Source organism: Platalea leucorodia (genome assembly GCF_965183815.1).
Source record: "Platalea leucorodia genome assembly, chromosome: 5".
In the NCBI taxonomy this organism is placed as follows: Eukaryota; Metazoa; Chordata; class Aves; order Pelecaniformes; family Threskiornithidae; genus Platalea; species Platalea leucorodia.
Window position 1 is genome coordinate 3,034,747 of NC_138827.1, and position 17,983 is coordinate 3,052,729.

At 55.5% G+C, this 17,983-nt stretch overlaps 2 protein-coding genes across 4 annotated transcripts; both read left to right on the forward strand.

Moving 5' to 3' along the window:
- The first annotated feature begins 104 nt into the window (after positions 1-104).
- LOC309591409 (uncharacterized protein) lies at positions 105-6,952 on the forward strand. Its single transcript, XM_082313709.1, has 3 exons — positions 105-163; positions 372-485; positions 5,180-6,952. The coding sequence occupies exons 2-3, from the start codon at positions 395-397 to the stop codon at positions 6,364-6,366; spliced, it is 1,278 nt and encodes a 425-aa protein (XP_082169835.1). The 5' UTR covers positions 105-163; positions 372-394; the 3' UTR covers positions 6,367-6,952.
- Positions 6,953-7,240: 288 nt separating this feature from the next.
- On the forward strand, positions 7,241-17,370 carry HMOX2 (heme oxygenase 2). Of its 3 annotated transcripts, none has more exons than XM_082313712.1 (7): positions 7,293-7,316; positions 11,833-12,088; positions 12,337-12,445; positions 13,971-14,088; positions 14,906-15,397; positions 16,407-16,527; positions 16,611-17,370. In XM_082313712.1, exons 3-7 carry the CDS (start codon positions 12,363-12,365, stop codon positions 16,733-16,735), a joined length of 939 nt encoding a protein of 312 aa, XP_082169838.1. In that variant the 5' UTR covers positions 7,293-7,316; positions 11,833-12,088; positions 12,337-12,362; the 3' UTR covers positions 16,736-17,370. The 3 variants fall into 3 exon arrangements, with proteins under 3 accessions (XP_082169836.1, XP_082169838.1, XP_082169837.1); XM_082313711.1 differs by having other exon boundaries at positions 11,833-12,072; positions 16,611-17,369; XM_082313710.1 differs by lacking the exon at positions 11,833-12,088 and having other exon boundaries at positions 7,241-7,316; positions 16,611-17,369.
- The last annotated feature ends 613 nt before the right edge of the window (positions 17,371-17,983 follow it).

Consider the following 17,983-nt stretch of genomic DNA (forward strand, 5'->3'; position numbering starts at 1 on the left):
GACTCCCTCCCCTCCCCCCCCCCGCCCCGGTGCCGCCATTTTCGATCGCCCTCAAGAGGCGAAGGCGCCGCCCGCCATTGGTCGCCGCCGTCACGTGACAGCGCCCCCGGCGCCCCGGGATCCGCCGCTGACGGCGGGGCCGGCGCGGCGCGGCCCGGCCCAGGTACGGGGCCCGCTACCGGTACCGGGCCCTGGCCCGGGGACAGCCCGGCCGCTCGCCGCCGCGCCCTCCGGCTGCATTCATTCCCCCGGGGCGGTGGGGGTGCTGGGGCGCCCGGTGCTCCCGGCCGCGCGTCGCTGCTCGGCGGGGAGTTGCTGGTTCTCCGCTGGCAGCCTCGTCCCACCCCTTCCCGTTTCTTTTCCCGGAGCAGGACCCCCAGGAGCGGAGCTGGAGATGATTTCCCACATGGATCGGAAGGAGGAACTGTGGTTCTCCCACCTCCACGCCTGCAGAGGGAAGAGCGTCCTGAGCGGCACCTGCCCAGGTAAGGAGCCGGTGCAGCCCTCGGTGAGCCCGACGGTGAGAAAAACGGCTCCGGGATCCCCAGATCCCACCAGAACGCGCAAGAGCGGCGGGACTGGGTCGGACCAGGGTCCTTCCAGCTTTGCCTGCTGTCTCTGACAAGGGCCAGCGTTGGAGACGCGGAGGAGAGCAGGTGGCATGTCCCCCTGTGCTTTCCCAGCCCCAAGCAATCCGTGGCTTCAGAAGCTCCTGAACTAGACGCGTGATGTCTCGGTATCTTGCAGCTGTGTATTTTCTTGCCTTCCGAAGTTGTGTACGCTTTAGCATCCATGACAGCTTGCAGCAAGGAGTTCCACAGCTTATTTGGCTGTTTTATGAGTCGCTGCCTCCTTTGGTTTGCTTCGAAGCTGCCTTCTCATCAAGTCATTCACTTGCTGTCAGTAGCTCTTAATTTAGAGCAGACGGTGCAGGATGGATCCCTCCCCACCCCACAGGCCACTTGTGCTTTTATAGTCCTCTGTGCTATCCCCTATCAGCTGTACCCTTTCCCAGCAGAATGGGCAGCGGAGTCATCTCCTCTGCAGAGGCCGTTCTGTGCCTTTGATCGTTGTTGTCATGCCTCTCTATCTTCCTCAGCTCTGTTAGAGTTTCTCTGAAACGGGGGATCCATCCTCCCCCTTGCACACAGTCCGGATGCGGGGTTTGAGCAGCAAGGCAGAATTACATTCTCTTTTATTCTCTGTTTTTTTTTCCCCAGCAATCACTAACATCTGACTAGCTGTTTTGTCTGCAGTTTTCATCCGTCTGCTCTAACCCCAAGTGCTATTCCTGAATGATACCAAGAACATCCTAGGCCCGTCCTGGTGTAAGTGCGAGGTATAAAGGCTGTTCCCCTCTGCAGTTCTTTATGTTTACCTGCAGTGAATGTTCCCTGTCATTCCCCTGTCACCTATCCTAATGCTCTACCACAGTTTATAGCCAGCTTTGTGTCTTTAACCCTGAATAACACGGAATCATCAGCAGATGTTTCCGTCTCCCCTTACCACCTTATTGAGGGTCATTCATCCCACAGCAGCTTCGTTTCTTTATCTGTTTTGGTAAAGGACGAATGTCTTTTGGGAATGCCTTTGGACTCCAGATCTCCCTTTTGCTGAAATTGGTGACGTCTCTGAAGAACTCCAAGTGGTTTGTGAAGTGAAGCATCTCTTTCCAGAGGCCATGCCAGCTCTTCCCCAGTCTGCCCTCTTTGGCCATCTGTCCGTTAATTCTCTTACTCTGATTTCTGTTCGTTTGCTTGGAATGTTGGGCCCCAGATCTCCCCTCGAGCCCTCTCTCTGGCATCACATCAGCCACCTTCCAGTCCCCCAACAGTGAGGTACCACAGTCAGGAGTCCAGCGGTGTCGTGAGGTCGTGTGAACAGCCCTGCTGGGTTAGACCAAAGGTCTGCCTAGGTCCAAGTCCTGTCTCAGGGATTTGAGGGCTGGCTAGAAGTGGATGCCAGGGAAGGGGATAAGATAAGCATACAGTGACACCCCCCCAGCACAGTCTACTCTCGTCCAGCAGCCTGAGGCTTACTCATGCTGGTGATGTGTTATTTTTAATAGTTCTCACAGGTTTCTCTTCTGTGAACTTTTCAATTCAGTGCCAGAGATGACTGCTGTGTCCTCCCGCTGCTGTGAGACAGGCCTCAGCATCAGCTAAAACTCCTTCTACTGCTGGCTTCTTTTGAGAAAGAGAGATCTAAGGGTACATTTAAGGTGATACTTAGGTTCTCTCCCAATATGTACGCTCACTCTGCTACGCAGAGCTTGCCTTGTAACTATGGAAGTGATGGTGCCCCTGCGCTGGGCACTGGTGAGGCCGCCCCTCGAATGCTGTGCTCAGCGCTGGGCCCCGCACCCCAAGGCGGCCATGGAGGGGCTGGAGCGTGGCCAGAGCAGGGCAGCGAGGCTGGGGCAGGGGCTGGAGCACAAGGCTGGGGAGGAGCGGCTGGGGGAGCTGGGGGGGCTCAGCCTGGAGAAGAGGAGGCTGAGGGGAGCCCTCATCGCTCTCTGCAACGGCCTGAAAGGAGGCTGGAGCCGGGGGGGTCGGTCTCTGCTCCCCAGGAACAAGCGATGGGACGAGAGGGAACGGCCTCAAGCTGCGCCAGGGCAGGGTTGGGTTGGGTATTGGGAAAAACTTCTTCCCCCAAAGGGCTGTCAGGCCCTGGCCCAGGCTGCCCAGGGCAGGGGCTGAGTCCCCATCCCTGGGGGGATTTAAAAGCCGGGGAGATGTGGTGCTTAGGGACATGGGTTAGTGGTGGGCTTGGCAGTGATAGGTTAACGGTTGGACTCGATGATCTTAAGGGTCTTTTCAAACCTAACTGATTCTGTGATTCTATGATTCTATAGTGCTGGCAGTCTTGGGTATATCAGAGGTCTTACTATCAACCCAAATTGGCATGGGCTGAGGAAGAACCACATTCTTCCTCTCTCTCTTGCTTGCTCATTTTTGCGAGTTCAGCCTTATGCTTCCAGTATTAATTCCTCAGCACTGTGAACCTACTCTCCTTCCACTTAAAATACCTCCTGTGTGTTCCTGTCATCATGATTTTGATCAAACCCTTTATAGCTTGTCCCAAATGCCAGTGAAGATACCTAGTAGCTCAGAGGTAACAAAAATGGTTGTAGAAGTTGAGAGCTGGAGCCATGGCTGTAATCAATGTAGGAAGAAGCTTGAAACTCCTGACCTTCCCCCAAAAGTACAGAACGCCATAGAAGACTTGATTCTCGTGTACCTTGAAGGCCTTTTCAAGTTCTGTGTAAAGAACCAAAATTCTGTGTAAGTACCAAAGCTAGCGTAGGTGACGGATATCTCTTTGGGCACAACAGCAACAGAACGACTTCACTAGCTCCATGGCTACTCAGTAAGTCTGACATACAGGTCGAGAGCTTCACGCTGGCCTGCCAGAAATGTCCTCCTCTTATCCTGTCTTTGGATATCACCTTTCTCTTTTCCTCCAGGCCTGGATGGAGTAGCTGCAAACAAATGGAAATCCCTTCATGGTGAATAGCAAAGTTCCAGTTTCTGTTCCTCTCAAAGGATGATTTTAATGAAAACTATGTGAGGGAAGAAGTGGCATCACTACCACACCAAACCACCACAAAAGGTATCACAGGAGTTCGCTGTGAAATCATATTGTGATGTTTTCTTATACTGACTAGAAAGAGGAAGATTAAATACGTACATATATCAGCCTGGGTTGAAATTCTAGACTCTCCTTCCTTTATTGCATACTTATGGGTCAGTAGTGACTCTCCTCTTCCAAGGCATGCGCTTCCTTATCGCAACTCTGCCAGACCACAGGAAGTGCCCGTGGTTTGTACATCAATCCCACGCGACTGATCTATTACCAGTTTATTTCACAAGCGTTTTCAGAGAACCAGGAGGTAGCCGTTGAATCTTTTAAGTGGGCAAATCTGGAGGTCTGCGTGTTTGCGGCTTTAGTCCTCAGCCTCTTCCATATTTTGGGTCTATGTATAGTCAACAGCAAGTCATCCTTTGCCCCTGGGAGTCTGTATGAAGAGGTCATCTGGAAATCTGATTGACCTGTCTTAAATCTGGATGTGATGCCTCTCTTCAGAGAGGCGTGTTGCCATTTCTACAGTCTATGTACATCCCTCTGACGTCCATTTACCCTTCCCTGACAGCAGAAGGGTGCGTGTCACACAGGTCCTGTCTTGCCAATTTAGTCTATAAGCCCTCAGTAAGCCTGCAAAGAGCTACATTTCCCCGCTGACAGCAAAAGGCAGAGCATTGCTGGGGGTACGTGCTTTTGAACCTGCTAGGATGCTCATCAAACTACGTTAGGGCAGTGGGCTGGGAGGAGTCGCTGCTCTGTGTAAATACCCTAGAAATCTGTGCAAGCCCCTTGTCTTGGAAAGGCTTTCAGCTGACCTTGAGTCTGCGCAGCATAGATTCATACCGGTTATGCTTCTGCAAGACTTTATGTGAGTAAGAGGGCAGGGATTTTTTCATTGCCTGTGTTCAGGAGCCATTCGTAACTGTTCAGCTAGCGTTACTTCACGGACTTGCACTACTTTCTATGTTTATCGGATTTCCTCAGCGCATAATCTGGAATCAGCCATGGAGGATCTTCAGTTCACCAACCACCTTTCACAACGGGTTTGTTCTGCACCAACAGAAGCATAAAGTTACCTTTCTTCTGCTCTAAGATTAGCATAAGCCAGGCTCCAGGCAGTCTCCGTGTCTCATGCCGTAAGGCCGGTGTCTCCTTTCTGCATCTTCTCTCTCTCTGCAATACTAGCAGCGCAAGAGCAGGCAGGTTGCATCTGTTGCAAGCCGAGTAATGTTCTGCTGAACAAAGCAGTTCTTTATGGCCCTCCTCTGACTCCCAGTTCAACTTTTAATAATATTTTCAGATATAATATCCTGGAGGAGCAGCCATCTTTCCCATTCAAGCACTGAACTTTTAGCCCTAATATGCCAATAATTTCAGTAGATTTGGGTTCTGGCAAAGCACGCAGGGCTATTTCCGGGGTTTGTTCCTGTGAACACTCTGAAAAATCCACTGTGTGGTTTGGAGGGAGATCTCAGAACTTTTTATACTTAAAGTCGATCTGCTGAAATTTTAGAATTTGGCCCCTTTTGACTTCCCCTGTCCAAAGTTTCCTGTCCTGCGTGTGACTTCTCTCTGGATTCTCATTTTATTGCAGCTGAAGATGGGATTGTGAGCAAGAAAGAGGAAAATGCCCACCAAGGCATCCCCGGGCCAGTGGAGCCTGAGGGTTTACTCTCGGGACTCTCCAAGGAGAACAGTTCCCAGAGTCCTGCACAGGAGCCAGTCCTCCCACGCAGGTCAGAAAGGGTTCAGAGACCTCTGGGGAAGAGGCAAAGCCGAGTGACACTGCGTGGAAAGAGTTTCAGGAGGCTGCCAGATATTATCCAGCAGAGAAATCCTTCTGTGGGGAGACTGATGATATGTGGGGACTGCGGGAAGAGCTTCCGGGTGAGCTCCAACCTTGTCCAGCATCGGAGAATCCACACTGGAGAGAAACCCTTCGCCTGCGCCGAGTGCGGGGAGAGTTTCCGGCAGCGGTCGCATCTCATCCAGCACCAGAGAATCCACACAGGGGAGAGGCCCTACGAGTGCTCCGAGTGTGGAAAGAGCTTCAGCATGAGCTCGAAGCTGATCCGGCACCAGGTAACCCACACCGGGGAGAAGCCCTACAAGTGTGCTGAGTGCGGGAAGAGCTTCTCCGGGAACTCGCAGCTCGTCCAGCACCAGCGAGTGCACACCGGGGAGAAACCCTATGAGTGCAGCAACTGCGGGAAGAGCTTCAGTGTGAGCTCAGCCCTGACGCGACACCAGCGGGTCCACACCGGGGAGAAACCCTACGAGTGCGTGGAGTGTGGGAAGAGCTTCAGCCAGAGCTCCGAGCTCATGAAGCACCAGCGGGTCCACACCGGGGAGAAGCCGTACGCGTGCTCCGAGTGCGGAAAGAGCTTCACCGTGAGTTCAGCTCTCATCCAACACCGGCGGTTCCACATGGGTGAGCGCCCCTACGGGTGCACTGAGTGTGGAAAGAGCTTCACGGTGAGCTCCCACCTCATCCAGCACCGCCGCTTTCACACCGGGGAGCGCCCCTTTGAGTGCACGGAGTGCGGGAAGAGCTTCCTGTGGAGATCAGCCCTGCTCCGGCACCACCGGGTCCACACAGGGGAGAGGCCCTACGCCTGCGCCGACTGCGGGGACAGCTTTCGGCAGAGCGCCCACCTCATCCAGCACCGGCGTATCCACACCGGGGAGCGTCCCTACGCCTGTGCTGACTGCGGGAAGGGCTTCACCGTGAGCTCTGCGCTCCTCCGGCACCAGCAGATCCACAGGGGTGGGGAGCCCTAGGAGGGGCGGGTGTGGGGAGCAGTTAGGTCTGGTACCCTGTGAGCATCCCTGGGAAGCAAAGCCCGGTGTCTCTCTCCCTTCGCTCTATTGACCACCCTGCTTGCGGAGGGTGAAGGCAATTTCTTGTTAGGAGAAGAAGTCCTAAAAGAGAGATGGAAGAAGGGGAGAGCTGGTGCGAGGAGCTGCATTGAGGTTTGGGGAAGAGCGTGTGACACAGCAGGGGAAGGAGGTGGTGGTTGGAGGCATCTTGGGGGAGGAAGGAAGTAGTTTGAAAAGGCTGGAGCGTCCTTGGTGGTGTATTTTGGAGGAAGGTAAATACCTTGCCTTTTCTCTGTGCACACGCGTTTCAGACAATTTGTAGAGTGAACTAAACGGACCATCTCAGAGCCTGCAACGCTCTGACCAGATAAAGAAAAGCTCTCGCGTTCCCTCCCTGCCACGGCACTGAATTACCTGAGCTCCTCAGTCCGTGGGCTGGGCCTGCAGCACAGAGACGCCTGGCGGGGCCTGTGCCCAGCCGGGGCGCGGAGCCGGCCGTGCCGGTGGCTCCCCGTGGGAGCCGAACTGTGCGTTAACGAGGCTTGATTGTGTCAAAAAAAAGGCAAATAAAACCACCGTTAAAACCGCCCTTTCCGCCGTTTTTTCCTTCCCTGCCTCAGGCGTCGCCGCCTTCCCTCGCGCCCGGCACCGCCCGCGCGGCCTCACGCGCCGGCCGCTCCCGGGGGCGGGGCTTCGCGGTGCCGCTGGAGGTCGCCGTTGGCTGACGGCGAGGGGGGTGGGGTTAGAGTCCTTTGCGTAACGTCCCGGCCACCTCCACCAATCGGCGGCGCCGGCGAGGGCCGTCGGTGGCTCCTGATTGGCCGCGCCGTCACCCGTCCCCGTCAATAAATGTGGGGCGGCCGGGCCGGGGCTTTGTTTCGCGCCGCGGGGCAGAGGGCGGGCGGCGGCGGGTGAGTGCGCGCGGCGCGTCTCCATGGCAACGCGGCCGGGCCGGGGGCGGCGGTGCGGGGCCTGGGCCTACCGGTACCGGGCTGCGGCCCTCGGGACTTCCCCCCTCTCCCCGCCCGGGGCTCTGCTCCGCCTGCCCCGGGCCCTCGCCGCTTCCCCGCCGGGGGAAGGAGCCGCCGCGGGAGGCAGCGGCCCCGGCCTTTCCGCTCCCGGGGGCAGGTGGGCCCGGTACCCTGCGGCGGGGAGACGCTCGGCCGGGAAACCCGTCTAGGCCGTCTGAGGGCCGTGTCCGTGCGCCTCTGCCCTCCGGTTCCGGGGCCTGGGGCGGCCGGGCCGGGGCCTGGGAGCAGCCCCCGGCCCTGCTCTGCCTCTTGCCCTCCCGGCCGGCCCGGCCGCCTCCCCTGGGCCGGGCCGCCGGCGCGGTGCATCGCAGGCCGCGGCAGGACGCTCCTCAAGAGGCCTCAAGCTCTTCGGGGTCCGCAGCGCCCGTCTGCGAGCTGCGTGCTCGTGACTAGCCCAGCTCTGGCGGCGTGCCGGGCCAGCGATTGTCAGGCCTCCCTAATCTCTTCCTTCTGTTCCCGCGGGCGAGCGTCTGCACCGCGGCTGAGGAAGCGTGCCAGGACGCTTGCCTCATATCCCTGCAGCGATTCCTGCCCGCAGCTTCTCGCAAAGGATGCCTCAGTCTTTCGGGATGGGTTCTCCCAGTGACACGGGGGGCACTTGGCTCTTCTTGACCCAGCTGAGCTTGGTGAAGAGCTTGGAGGACGAAGGCGTCGCTGTCCCTACTTTTCCATTGTTGGGTGAAACAAATGTCTTATTCAAACCTCGCGGTGCCCAGCACTTGTTCACAGCGCTGCATTACATACATCAGCCCTAAGTGCCTGTCACTGGCCCTGTGTGGGGTGTCCCAGGCACAGCTGGCTGCGTGCTGGGACAGGCAGGGCAAGCGCTGGCTCTCCCCAGAGCAAAGGCTGTTTGATTTATTCATGTGTGTCTGTCACACTGCGCTCTTCCTCCTCCCCACACCTAACCCTGGCTGACCTGCTCCTTGCGCTCTTCTCCTAGCCAATGTGGGCAAATAGATTCCTGATTCCTTGTGTCAGCTGCTTGACACAAGGGCTGATGGCCGAAGTGCAGAGCTGGACAAGGTCTGTGAACTCGCCAGGAGTTTCCCTCCTCGGTCAATTTGTTGAGGTGCTGGACCCACCGAGGTGGGGGACAGAAGTAGTGTTTGTGTGGATACTGCTAGAAGTGTCTTAGGCTTGAATTATTGCCTAAATTTAAGCTGTGTCCAGGTGAAGTCTTAAACCTACCTGGGATCAGGCAATGTAGTAGCTTATTCCGTGAGGCTCCATTCCCAGCAGCAGCCAGTGCCAAATACCTCCCCAGAGGGAGGAGGAGACGTGAAGCTCTCCCGATGCGATTGCCGGGTTACCTCTGGATGATTCTTCAAGCCGCTAGGCCTGGGGTTCTGGGGTTTGTCTCTGCTGCAGTGATGCTTGGGTAGGTCCAGCCACGCTCTGCTGCTTGTTAAAGCAAGGATGCAAGCTCTGCTTGTGGGGAAATACCTTGAAGTTGGTGCTAGTTGAACAGCAAACATGAACTCTGTACTGCCTGGGTGTTTGTGAATTATTGAACTTCTGAGGGTGCCCAAGCAAAACCAGGACTTCCAGTCCTGCTTCCCTGCAGCAGCAGTCCCTACTGCCTTCAGAAGGCATGGGATTGCTGGGATTCAGTCTATTCCTACCCTGAGAAGAACGGCTGTTCGTCTTGAGTGTGAAGCTTGCTGTGGAAATGTGTGTAGGGGCAAACTAATTGCTGGCTAGATGAGATAGGGATGTTTTCTCGGGGGGTTTGAGCACTGTTACTGGGAAAGAAACGTTTGGAGTGCTGAGGTGCTCTGTACCAAACCTTCTCTCCCCTCTCCAGCCCTGCTATCCTGACTCTTGTAGCTGTTGGATTTCTCCCAAGCCGGCTGCTGTCAGGGCACTGGGAAGGTATGTGTTTACCCTGAACATCAGCCAGGGTCTTGATGAGCAGAGCTCCTCGTAGCGAATGAAACGACGTTCCAGCCTCTGCAGCGGAGGTAGGCAGCTGCTTGAACCTCCCTCGCGGTGTGTAGGACACTGCCTCTTTCAGAGGAGCAGAATGCCCTGAGAAACCAGAGCTTTGAGCAGTGACCACGTTGTGGGCTTTCAGTTGCTGGTTTTTGGATAAAAGCAATGGTGTGTGGTGGTAAGAGAGAGACAATGATTTTGACTTCCCTTCCTCCCAGTTCTCCTGCAATATCCTAATACGGAAAAGGACAGGAGTTTGGTGTGTGCTGACTTGTCTCTTGAATTCACGGCTCATCGGGGAGGTGTCTATACTAGAGATGGTATCAGAAAAAAGTCTAAGCTTCCATATTTTCCTGTACTTGTACTGTCCTCACCGCGGGCTAAAGGGACTGGTGTCGTCACTGCCCTGCGTGTTGCTGTAGAGATGAGTGTGTCAGACTGAGCCTTTACAAAAAGCGCCATGGGAGATACAAGTCTGAGAGTCCTTAAATGCCTTTTTGCGTGCCAACCCCTTCTTCCAACAGCAGACAGAGCTACTGGAACAATAATTCACTGTTCTGATCAGTTGTGCTTCTACCACACTAGTAACAGGCTTGGGTAAAGGCTTCTGAGACCCCTCTGTAGCATGGAGAGCAAAGTTCCAGTGTTGGTGAGTGCTGCTAAACACGAGTGTGCTGCGAGGCGTGGAGGCTCTAACCAGTAAGTTAGCAGACACGTCTTGTACGATGATGGTCTCGGGAGCCATGCTGTGTATGGCCATTGGGAGCTTTGAACCGTTGCTGCTGTTAACTGCTCCTTTCTGAGGCTTGATCTGGCACGTTCCTTTGGGTTGGATTTAATGTCGACCTTCAGGCCTCTTCCAGGGGATGAGTGGAGCTGAAGTGCTCTTTGTAGCTCTACTCTCACCTGCTGCTTTGTACTGGTGGCTGTTGCAGGCCTCGCAGCGAGCAGAGGCAGCACACCCTACCTCCAGGACTCTGGCTCTCTGGAATTATAACATAAATAGGAACCAGTTCGTCTAGATTTTGGAATCTGCATTTCTTGAGCAGTGCCTGGCCTTGAAGTAAGCTGAGCAGGAAGCCAGGGTGTCATCAGAATTGCGTCTCTGTATCTGCAGGAGGCTGGCTGGGCTGTGAGGCAAGCAGGCTGTTCCCCCGTGCCCGGGAGAGGCTCCTGGCTGAGCCCGGGCAGGTTATTTGCCTCTTTGCTTTAGTTTCCCTTCCCCATGGTGGGCATTTCCCAATGTCTGAAGCTGAAGCCGTGTGATGAGCGAACGTACGTCCCGTTCGCTGACCTGGTGTGAACGTGCTTGCTGTCCAGTGAGTGATCAAATGGACAATACAGCACCCGAACCTGGTTTCCTCAAATATCTCTGAGCCTCTGTGCTGGTGCGCCTTTCTGCCCCGGCTGCATCATCCTGCCCTAAACTTCTCTACCCGAGGGATGGCTGTGCCGTGCCCTGTCCTGCAGGGCAATGGGGATGTCGGGCTGCCGCCCCTGATGACTTCTGCTGCCGCACTGGGCTGGCTGGCATCACAAATTAATGCATTTTGGCCAGGCCTCCCCTCGGGGAAGGCTCTGTCCCGGTGAGCCCAGAGGCTGCGTGATCCCTGCACCTGGGGATGGGTGCTCAGACCCAGCTCCCAGCGCTCCTGGCCGAGTCCTGTGCTGGAGTGTGGAGGGCAGTGAGTGGCTGTAAAACAGGGTTTAGAAACTCAGGGGTGAGGAACCAGAGGGCAGTTAATTTATAACTGGTGTGCTTGGTGTGAGCTGGGAGCCAGCAGCTGCTGTGCTGGCCCTTTGCTAACGAACCTGGCGAGCTCGCAGCTGCTTCTCCGCTGTTCTCCCAGCCCCGGGATGTGGGGCGAGCAGCGAGCCTGCGGATGCAGCCCACCAAGGGGGGCTGCACTGGAGTGGAGAGCGCGAGGGATGGCTCTCTCACAGCGAGTGCTTTCCCGAGAGCCAGCAAGCAGCTTAGTTCCTTGCTCATCTGGCAAGGCTGCCTGTAAGGTGGTGGTGTGGCTCTGCACAAAGCTGATTACAGGTCCATTTTATAAATGAGGTGGCTGGAATTCTGGCTTAACAGGGGTGCTCAACTAACGTAAGCCAGGTGTCTTGCTTGTGGGTAAGTGTCTTGTGCATCCCGCTACATCCAAGGAGAGTTTTTTCAGTTTGCAAAAGGGGAGGGAGATCCCAGTTACTTCTGGGGTTTGGAGGAAACCCTGCTAGGCAGGAGAGGGGTGTGTGAGGGGTAGCAGGAACCATCTGCGGCTCGCTCTGTTCAGAGAGCACTTTGACTCTTCATGGAGTACAGCCCAAGGAAGGCAGAGCAGTGAAATCCGCCCCTGTTTTAGAAGAAGTTCCTCTTCATACAGTCCATCGTAGAGAAGGCTTTTGTTTCCCCTGGGCGCTGCCTGACTTCAGAGCTTAGCTGGCCTAATTCACCACTGCTTTCTTCCAGGGGAGGCTCCGTACCGCTGTGGAAACGAAGTAGCTTGTTCTTCCTCCTGACTGAAGGAGAGGTGCTTCTCTTTCCGGTCCCTCTGCTCAGAGTCTAACGTTGGATGAGATATTTGGTAGCACCAGTGGAAAACAGCTTGCTCACCGTTTCAATGCAGATTGCTAACGTGGAGGGCTCTGATCCTCTTCAGCCAGGAGCTGTCCTGAAGCGGGAAACCTAATGCAGGCTGCTTGCTGTGTTGTAGGTCTCCTCTGAGGTTAATATTTTGTGACCGGGGTGTTAGTGTTGAGGTTCACCTGAGGGAGCTGACCTGAACAAGCAAGACTGCTCCCTTGAAGGTGCCTGGTGTGCCTGGTGTGCCGTGGAAATGGCCGGTGGCTGCTCCTCACTGCCCTGCGTGGTGGAGCAGCTCAGGGGCTCCTTGCTAGGCTGCTCGGCATTTCATACCCACCCCTTTGCTAAGGCAGCTTCCCTCCAAAGCCCCTCTCTAATTTTGCCTTTCAGATTCTAATCTCCAGCACTGAGCGGCAATGCCATCAGCGATGGAGGGCTCAGAGGGGGGAGAAGAAGGGGAAATCTTGCGCTATGAGGAAACAGAAGACGACAATGTTAGGTGAGTCCTATCTCGCAACATGGCACAGACAGAGTCTTGGGCAAGGCAGGAGACCTTCCAGGTAAAGGAGCGATCTTTCTCCTCACCTGAAAAGGAGTGAGGGACTCCAATAGGTGATTAATCAAATATATGTGCAGTAAAATCTGTTTAATCAAACCATACTGGAAGGGTGGAAGGGATGGGAAGGAGCGATCTGGCTAAGGCTGACAACAAGCAGTTATTTTTTTTTTTAGTCTCTACTATCAAACCGGCATTTCAGAAATGCTTTGACCGTTTGGCAGTTGTGTTTGTGCCTTCCTGGCCAAGGTGAGCCAGCTTTCCGTGGCTTGCTGGGCAGTCTCATGTGATAGCAGCTTCTTGTTTTGAAAGATGACTCTAGAGGTGAACTCTGCTCCAGTGAGCTGCCTCTCTTGCCTTTGCAGAATACCCGCTGGTCTAGGCAAGAATATTTTCTTGGAGGTTAGTTTAAAAAAACAAATTCACACACATGCTCTAAAAGCCAAGGCTTCAGACTTGGAAAACAGGAAGGGCGAACAGGGTGCTTCCCAGAATACCTAGTTAGGCTGGTTGACTTTGCTTTGACTTGACAGGCTCAGTTTCATGAGAAGTTAATGTTGCCTGGCTCTCCCGGCACATCCAGGCCTCGTCTAGCCTGTTGGCTGCGGTGTTCAGGCGCTCAGTGGGTCTGGAGCGTTCAAAGTCTGTCTCTTACAGCTAACAGGAACACGCTATCTGTAGCAAGCCAGCGATAAAAACTGTACAGTGCACTTTGGCATGATTTTGAGTGAGTGTAGATGTTGATAACGCTATGCCAAACTCCAGGTAGGTGCAGTGGCTGTAACCTAAAGTCGTAGATTGTTTGTTTCGTTGTTGGTTTGTTTTTTTTTTTTTTTTTTAGAAAGACAACAACAATCACCTGCAAAACCAGCGTGATTCAGGATAAATAAACTTTTTAAGGGTGTTCTTGCCCTGTTTTGCCATTTGGCTCTCATCTCCTCTCCTGCAGTTGATACCCAGGTCGGAAAAGCTAGGGTCCTGCCTGCGTATGCATCTGCTCTTACCTGAGCCTTTGTCCTTCTCCAGAGTGACCGAGGAGGATACCACCGAGGCTCCTGTCCCCTTTAGCCTGCCCTGGTAGCTGCTCTTCATGTGCTCAAGGCCTCTTTTTGTAGTATTGTTGGGGCTGACATGGATGAGAAGCAAAAGTAATGGTGCAGGGGTCAGAGGATCCTTGGCAATTGCTTCAGCACCGTGGCTCTGACCCTTTGTAAGCCCCAACCCTCCCAGAATGGCAAGTCTGGTTGGGACATGGGTGCCCGCATCTGCGAAAGGAGCACCCTGCTGCTTCCTCCTGGTGGTGCCAGTTCCAGCCTGTGGGGCTGGCCTGAGGGATCCCAGCTTGTACCTTCTCCAAACTGGGCCTGAGATGGTGGGGAGTGGGGGGATCCCTCCAAACACAGCAGGGACAAACTTATTACTGCGTGTGGAAGTGGGGTGAAAGGAGCTCTCCCTGTTTTGTCTGCAGTCCCACCGACCTTTCAGAGCTGCTGAAGGAGGGGACTAAGGAATCCCATGACCGTGCGGAGAACACCCAGTTTGTCAAAGACTTCCTGAAAGGACGGATCAAGAAGGAGCTCTTCAAGGTGAGTGCTGCTCTGCTCCCACGGCAGAGGAGCTCTTCGACGCACCCAGTGACTGAGGCAGACTCTGAGGCAGAGCCCCACAGCTCTGTGTGTAGGGGACAGGGAAAAATCCAGTTTCTAGGTGGCAGAGTCAAAACTACAGCAGGGCCCTCGTTCAGGACTTCTGCCTGGCGTATTCTACAGCGGGGCGAGGAGCGTGCTGGCCCAGCACAAGTTTGATTAGGTGGAAGTGCTGGGCTTCTGGCCACACATCTGCTGGCCGTGCAAGGCAAGTGTGGCTGCAGCACAGACACGGGGGGCATAAGCTGTTCAGGAGCGTAATGCTGGTGAGATGACAGCACTTACTCCATCCTCTGAAGGCTGGCCTGTTTTCCATAGACTTCAGGTTGGATTGCTTTCTCGTCTGTGCAGAAGAGATGGTATTCTGGGTCTGAGCAGCACCGTCTGATGCTGAAGGTCTTGGCATATACAGTAGTCTCCTATAGCACGAGGCTGTTGGTGCTAGTTGTACCTTTTGGATGAAGTTTGGCCCTGCGCCTTGCTCTCCAGGTGACAGGAGGCCCAGAGCACACAGCTGGCAACCTTAGACTAATTCTTAGCTCGTGCTCTGTAAGCATTGGTATGAACGTGGACAGAACGCCTCTGATCCGTCAAGCGATAACGTGCCTGGTGCAGGCTCTCCGGGCTGGTTTTGTGTCAAGCTTGGGGGGTTTCCTCCTTGTTTACCCCAGCTCCGTGCAGGGGGGGAGTAGTCACAAGGTGTGATGTGCCGACCTAGTGAATGGCTTCTCACGTGAGCTGTGCTTTGTCCCCGTAGCTGGCCACCGTGGCACTTTACTTCACCTACTCTGCTCTGGAAGAGGAAATGGATCGCAACAAGGACAACCCAGTCTTTGCTCCTCTGTATTTCCCCCTAGAGCTTCACCGAAGAGAGGCGTTGGTCAAAGACCTGAAATATTTCTACGGAGAAGACTGGAAAGAGAAGATCCAGTGTTCGGAGGCGACTCAGCACTATGTGGACAGAATCCATCATGTGGGACAGCACGAGCCAGAGCTGCTAGTGGCTCACGCTTACACACGCTACATGGGGGACCTCTCAGGTGGCCAAGTGCTGAAGAAGGTAGCCCAGAGGGCCCTGAAGTTGCCCAGTACTGAGGAAGGGATCCAATTCTACATGTTTGACAACATTTCCAATGCACAGCAGTTCAAGCAGCTCTACAGAGCGAGGATGAATGCTCTGGACTTGGACAAGAACAGCAAGGAAAGGATCGTGGAAGAGGCCAACCGAGCCTTCAGATTTAACATGCAGGTACTAAATCCCTTGAGCCCCTGTGTGTGTGCTGCTGCTTTTGGGTCTGGACGAGCTCTTAGGCCCAGTTTAATTCAGTCAGACTGCTCATCCAGGCAGTGGTTTGGGTCTGAGACCACCAGAGCCCCTCCTTCTTGAGGGCGGGGGAATTCTCGTTTGTGGGATTCTTCCGCTAGCTTCTGGAGACACGGCTGCTGTCGGGTAGGAATTCCTCCCATACTCCAACACCACAGCCGAGCCTTTGATTAGGGCAAAATTAAGATGACTTTGCTACAAGATTCCCATGGGCTGCGTGGGTCTGAAGCAGCGGGGGGAGCAGAGCTCTCGCTCCCAGCCAGCCTCAAACGGTTTGAGCGTATTGCACCGCACTGGTTATAGTTTGTCTCCTGTCTCACATCTGACGTGTTGCCCGATGGCCAAGAATGCCTGTAGCCTCTTGTTCCTTCCCATAGTCTTTGCCTTTTATAAAACCTGACTGAGCTGCTGCTCGCCCCAGGGGGAAGAACAAAGTCTTAGCTACTGGATGGAAGCTTTAATCTGTGCCTGTAGCAGGTTGGTGTGGTTTAAGCTGGCCAGAAATGCGATGGGATGTGGTCAGCTCCTTTGTCAGGATCCTTGCGGAAATCCCTGGCAGCAGAGCTGGAGGGGCTGCCCGAGCGCTGCACGAACAGGAGCAGCGATCCCCAGAGAGGGTCTGCAGCAAGGAGGGGAGCGCGCGTTGCCTCGTACTCCCACCCGCAACAGGCTGGGAGGCGAACAGCAGGGCGACGCTGTGTCTGCCTCGCTCCGGGGTCTGACTTGATGCTCTTGGCACGGGCTGTGCCCTCTCAGAGCCGTGGCATGTGGCAGATGTCACCGCGGGTCTGCCTGCGAGGTGCTCCGAAACGAGCGGCGCAGGCTGGCTTTGTGGGGAGGGAGGCAGGAATGGCTCTTGCCTGTTCTCCAGATCGTTCCAGGGGTCCGGATGAGAGCTCTGCTCGCTTCATGGGCTCGCTGTGACCACTTGCAGGTATTTGATGAACTGGACAAGATTGGCAGGTCGCTGGCAGAAGAAGCCCAAGACGGAGGCCTTCCAGTCCACGATGGAAAAGGAGACCTACGCAAATGCCCTTACTATGCAGACAAACTAGGTAGGTCGTGGGCAGCCACAGAGCTGCCACGTGCGTAGGGCACAAGACTCGGAGCGCTAACAGTGCTTTCTGTGTTCCGGCAGGCAAGGCCGGGCCCGGCTGCCCCTGTCACGCCGCCGTGGCCCTGGCAAAGCAGCCCCTAGTGCAGCTGATCCTGGCGGCCTGCGTGGCTGTGGCAGCAGGAGCTGCAGCCTGGTACATCATGTGACGGGGAGAGCGGCGCCTGGCTCTCGATGGCGGCAAGGGGAGAGGCGCACCCTGTCCTTCAGACTCTTCCCTTGCTGTTGGTGGTGAGTTGACTGCAGGGTGGGAGTAAGAAAATAAACAGGAATCCCGTCAAAGACTTTGCACACCAATAATGCAAGCACTGTAATATAATGTCTTTAGCTGATTAGTGTACAGGACTGATCCGGTGCGAGGATTCCACTTCAGCGCTGCCCTACCCAGGCTGGGGCAGCTTTTAAGGCTAGAGGTGTCTTGTCCTGTGCTGGCAAAGGCTTCACGTGCTTGGGTTTTCATCTCCTTCCTGGGAGCAGTCGCTGGAGGGAGTTTCCTGCCCTGGGCTGCAACTCGAGAACACGTCATCAGCCTTTTCAGTGAAGAGCACTTGGTTTCCTACCCCGAAAAAACGATGTTTGAGTCGTGCCGTGGGGCCGTGAGCTTGAAGGAGCGTCCTATGCGTTGTGGTGTCCCGGGGACCAAGCCGAACTGGTGTGTGAGGAAGCTCCCTGGGCCGGGGACAGGACCACGTGTGTGGGTGGGGGTATGGAGGTGACAGATGCGTATTGTGCAACAGCGGGGATGTGGGTTGGTTTTTGTTTTGCTTTGTTTTCTTTTTTTCTGAAGCCTCGACTGGAATAAAAAGTTGTGATGCTGTAGCCTGGGAAAGCCAAAAGCACATCACGGGGAGAACGAGCGGGCTGTGCCGCGAGGTGTGGGGATGCGGAAGGCCGGGGAGGAGGTTAATGGGGAGAAGCGGAGCGGGTACGGACTCCCACGCTGCTGTACTTGTCTGTGACTCATGCGTTCCCTGAGACGCTCCTGCCCTTACACCCCACTCCGTCCCTCGGGTTTCCCCCAGCTCCTGTGGGGCAGAGACCCAGTGCCCCCACCAAAGGGCTCAGCCAGGCGCTGCGAGGGCCTGGGGCTTCCCCTGGTGAGGGGGCTCCTGCTCTGCCAGGGGCAGCCCTTTCCCGGGGGCAGGGAGCTGCCCCTTGCTCTCCGGTTCCTGGTGCCGCGGGGACACGGGTACCCCTCTCCCTCCCTCCAGCCCAGTCCTGGGGGGCTTTTCTCCTCTTCAGCTGAGGGCTTGGGCCCAAGGAGAGGGGCTGCCCGGGTGGCAGAGCTGGGGAAGCCCCAACTGCAGCTGAGGGCTGGGCAGGGAAAGCTCCTGTTACCCCCAGGGCCTCTGCTGTGCTGCGCTGGGCTGCGGCAGGGAAGCTGCTGCTCTTCCTCC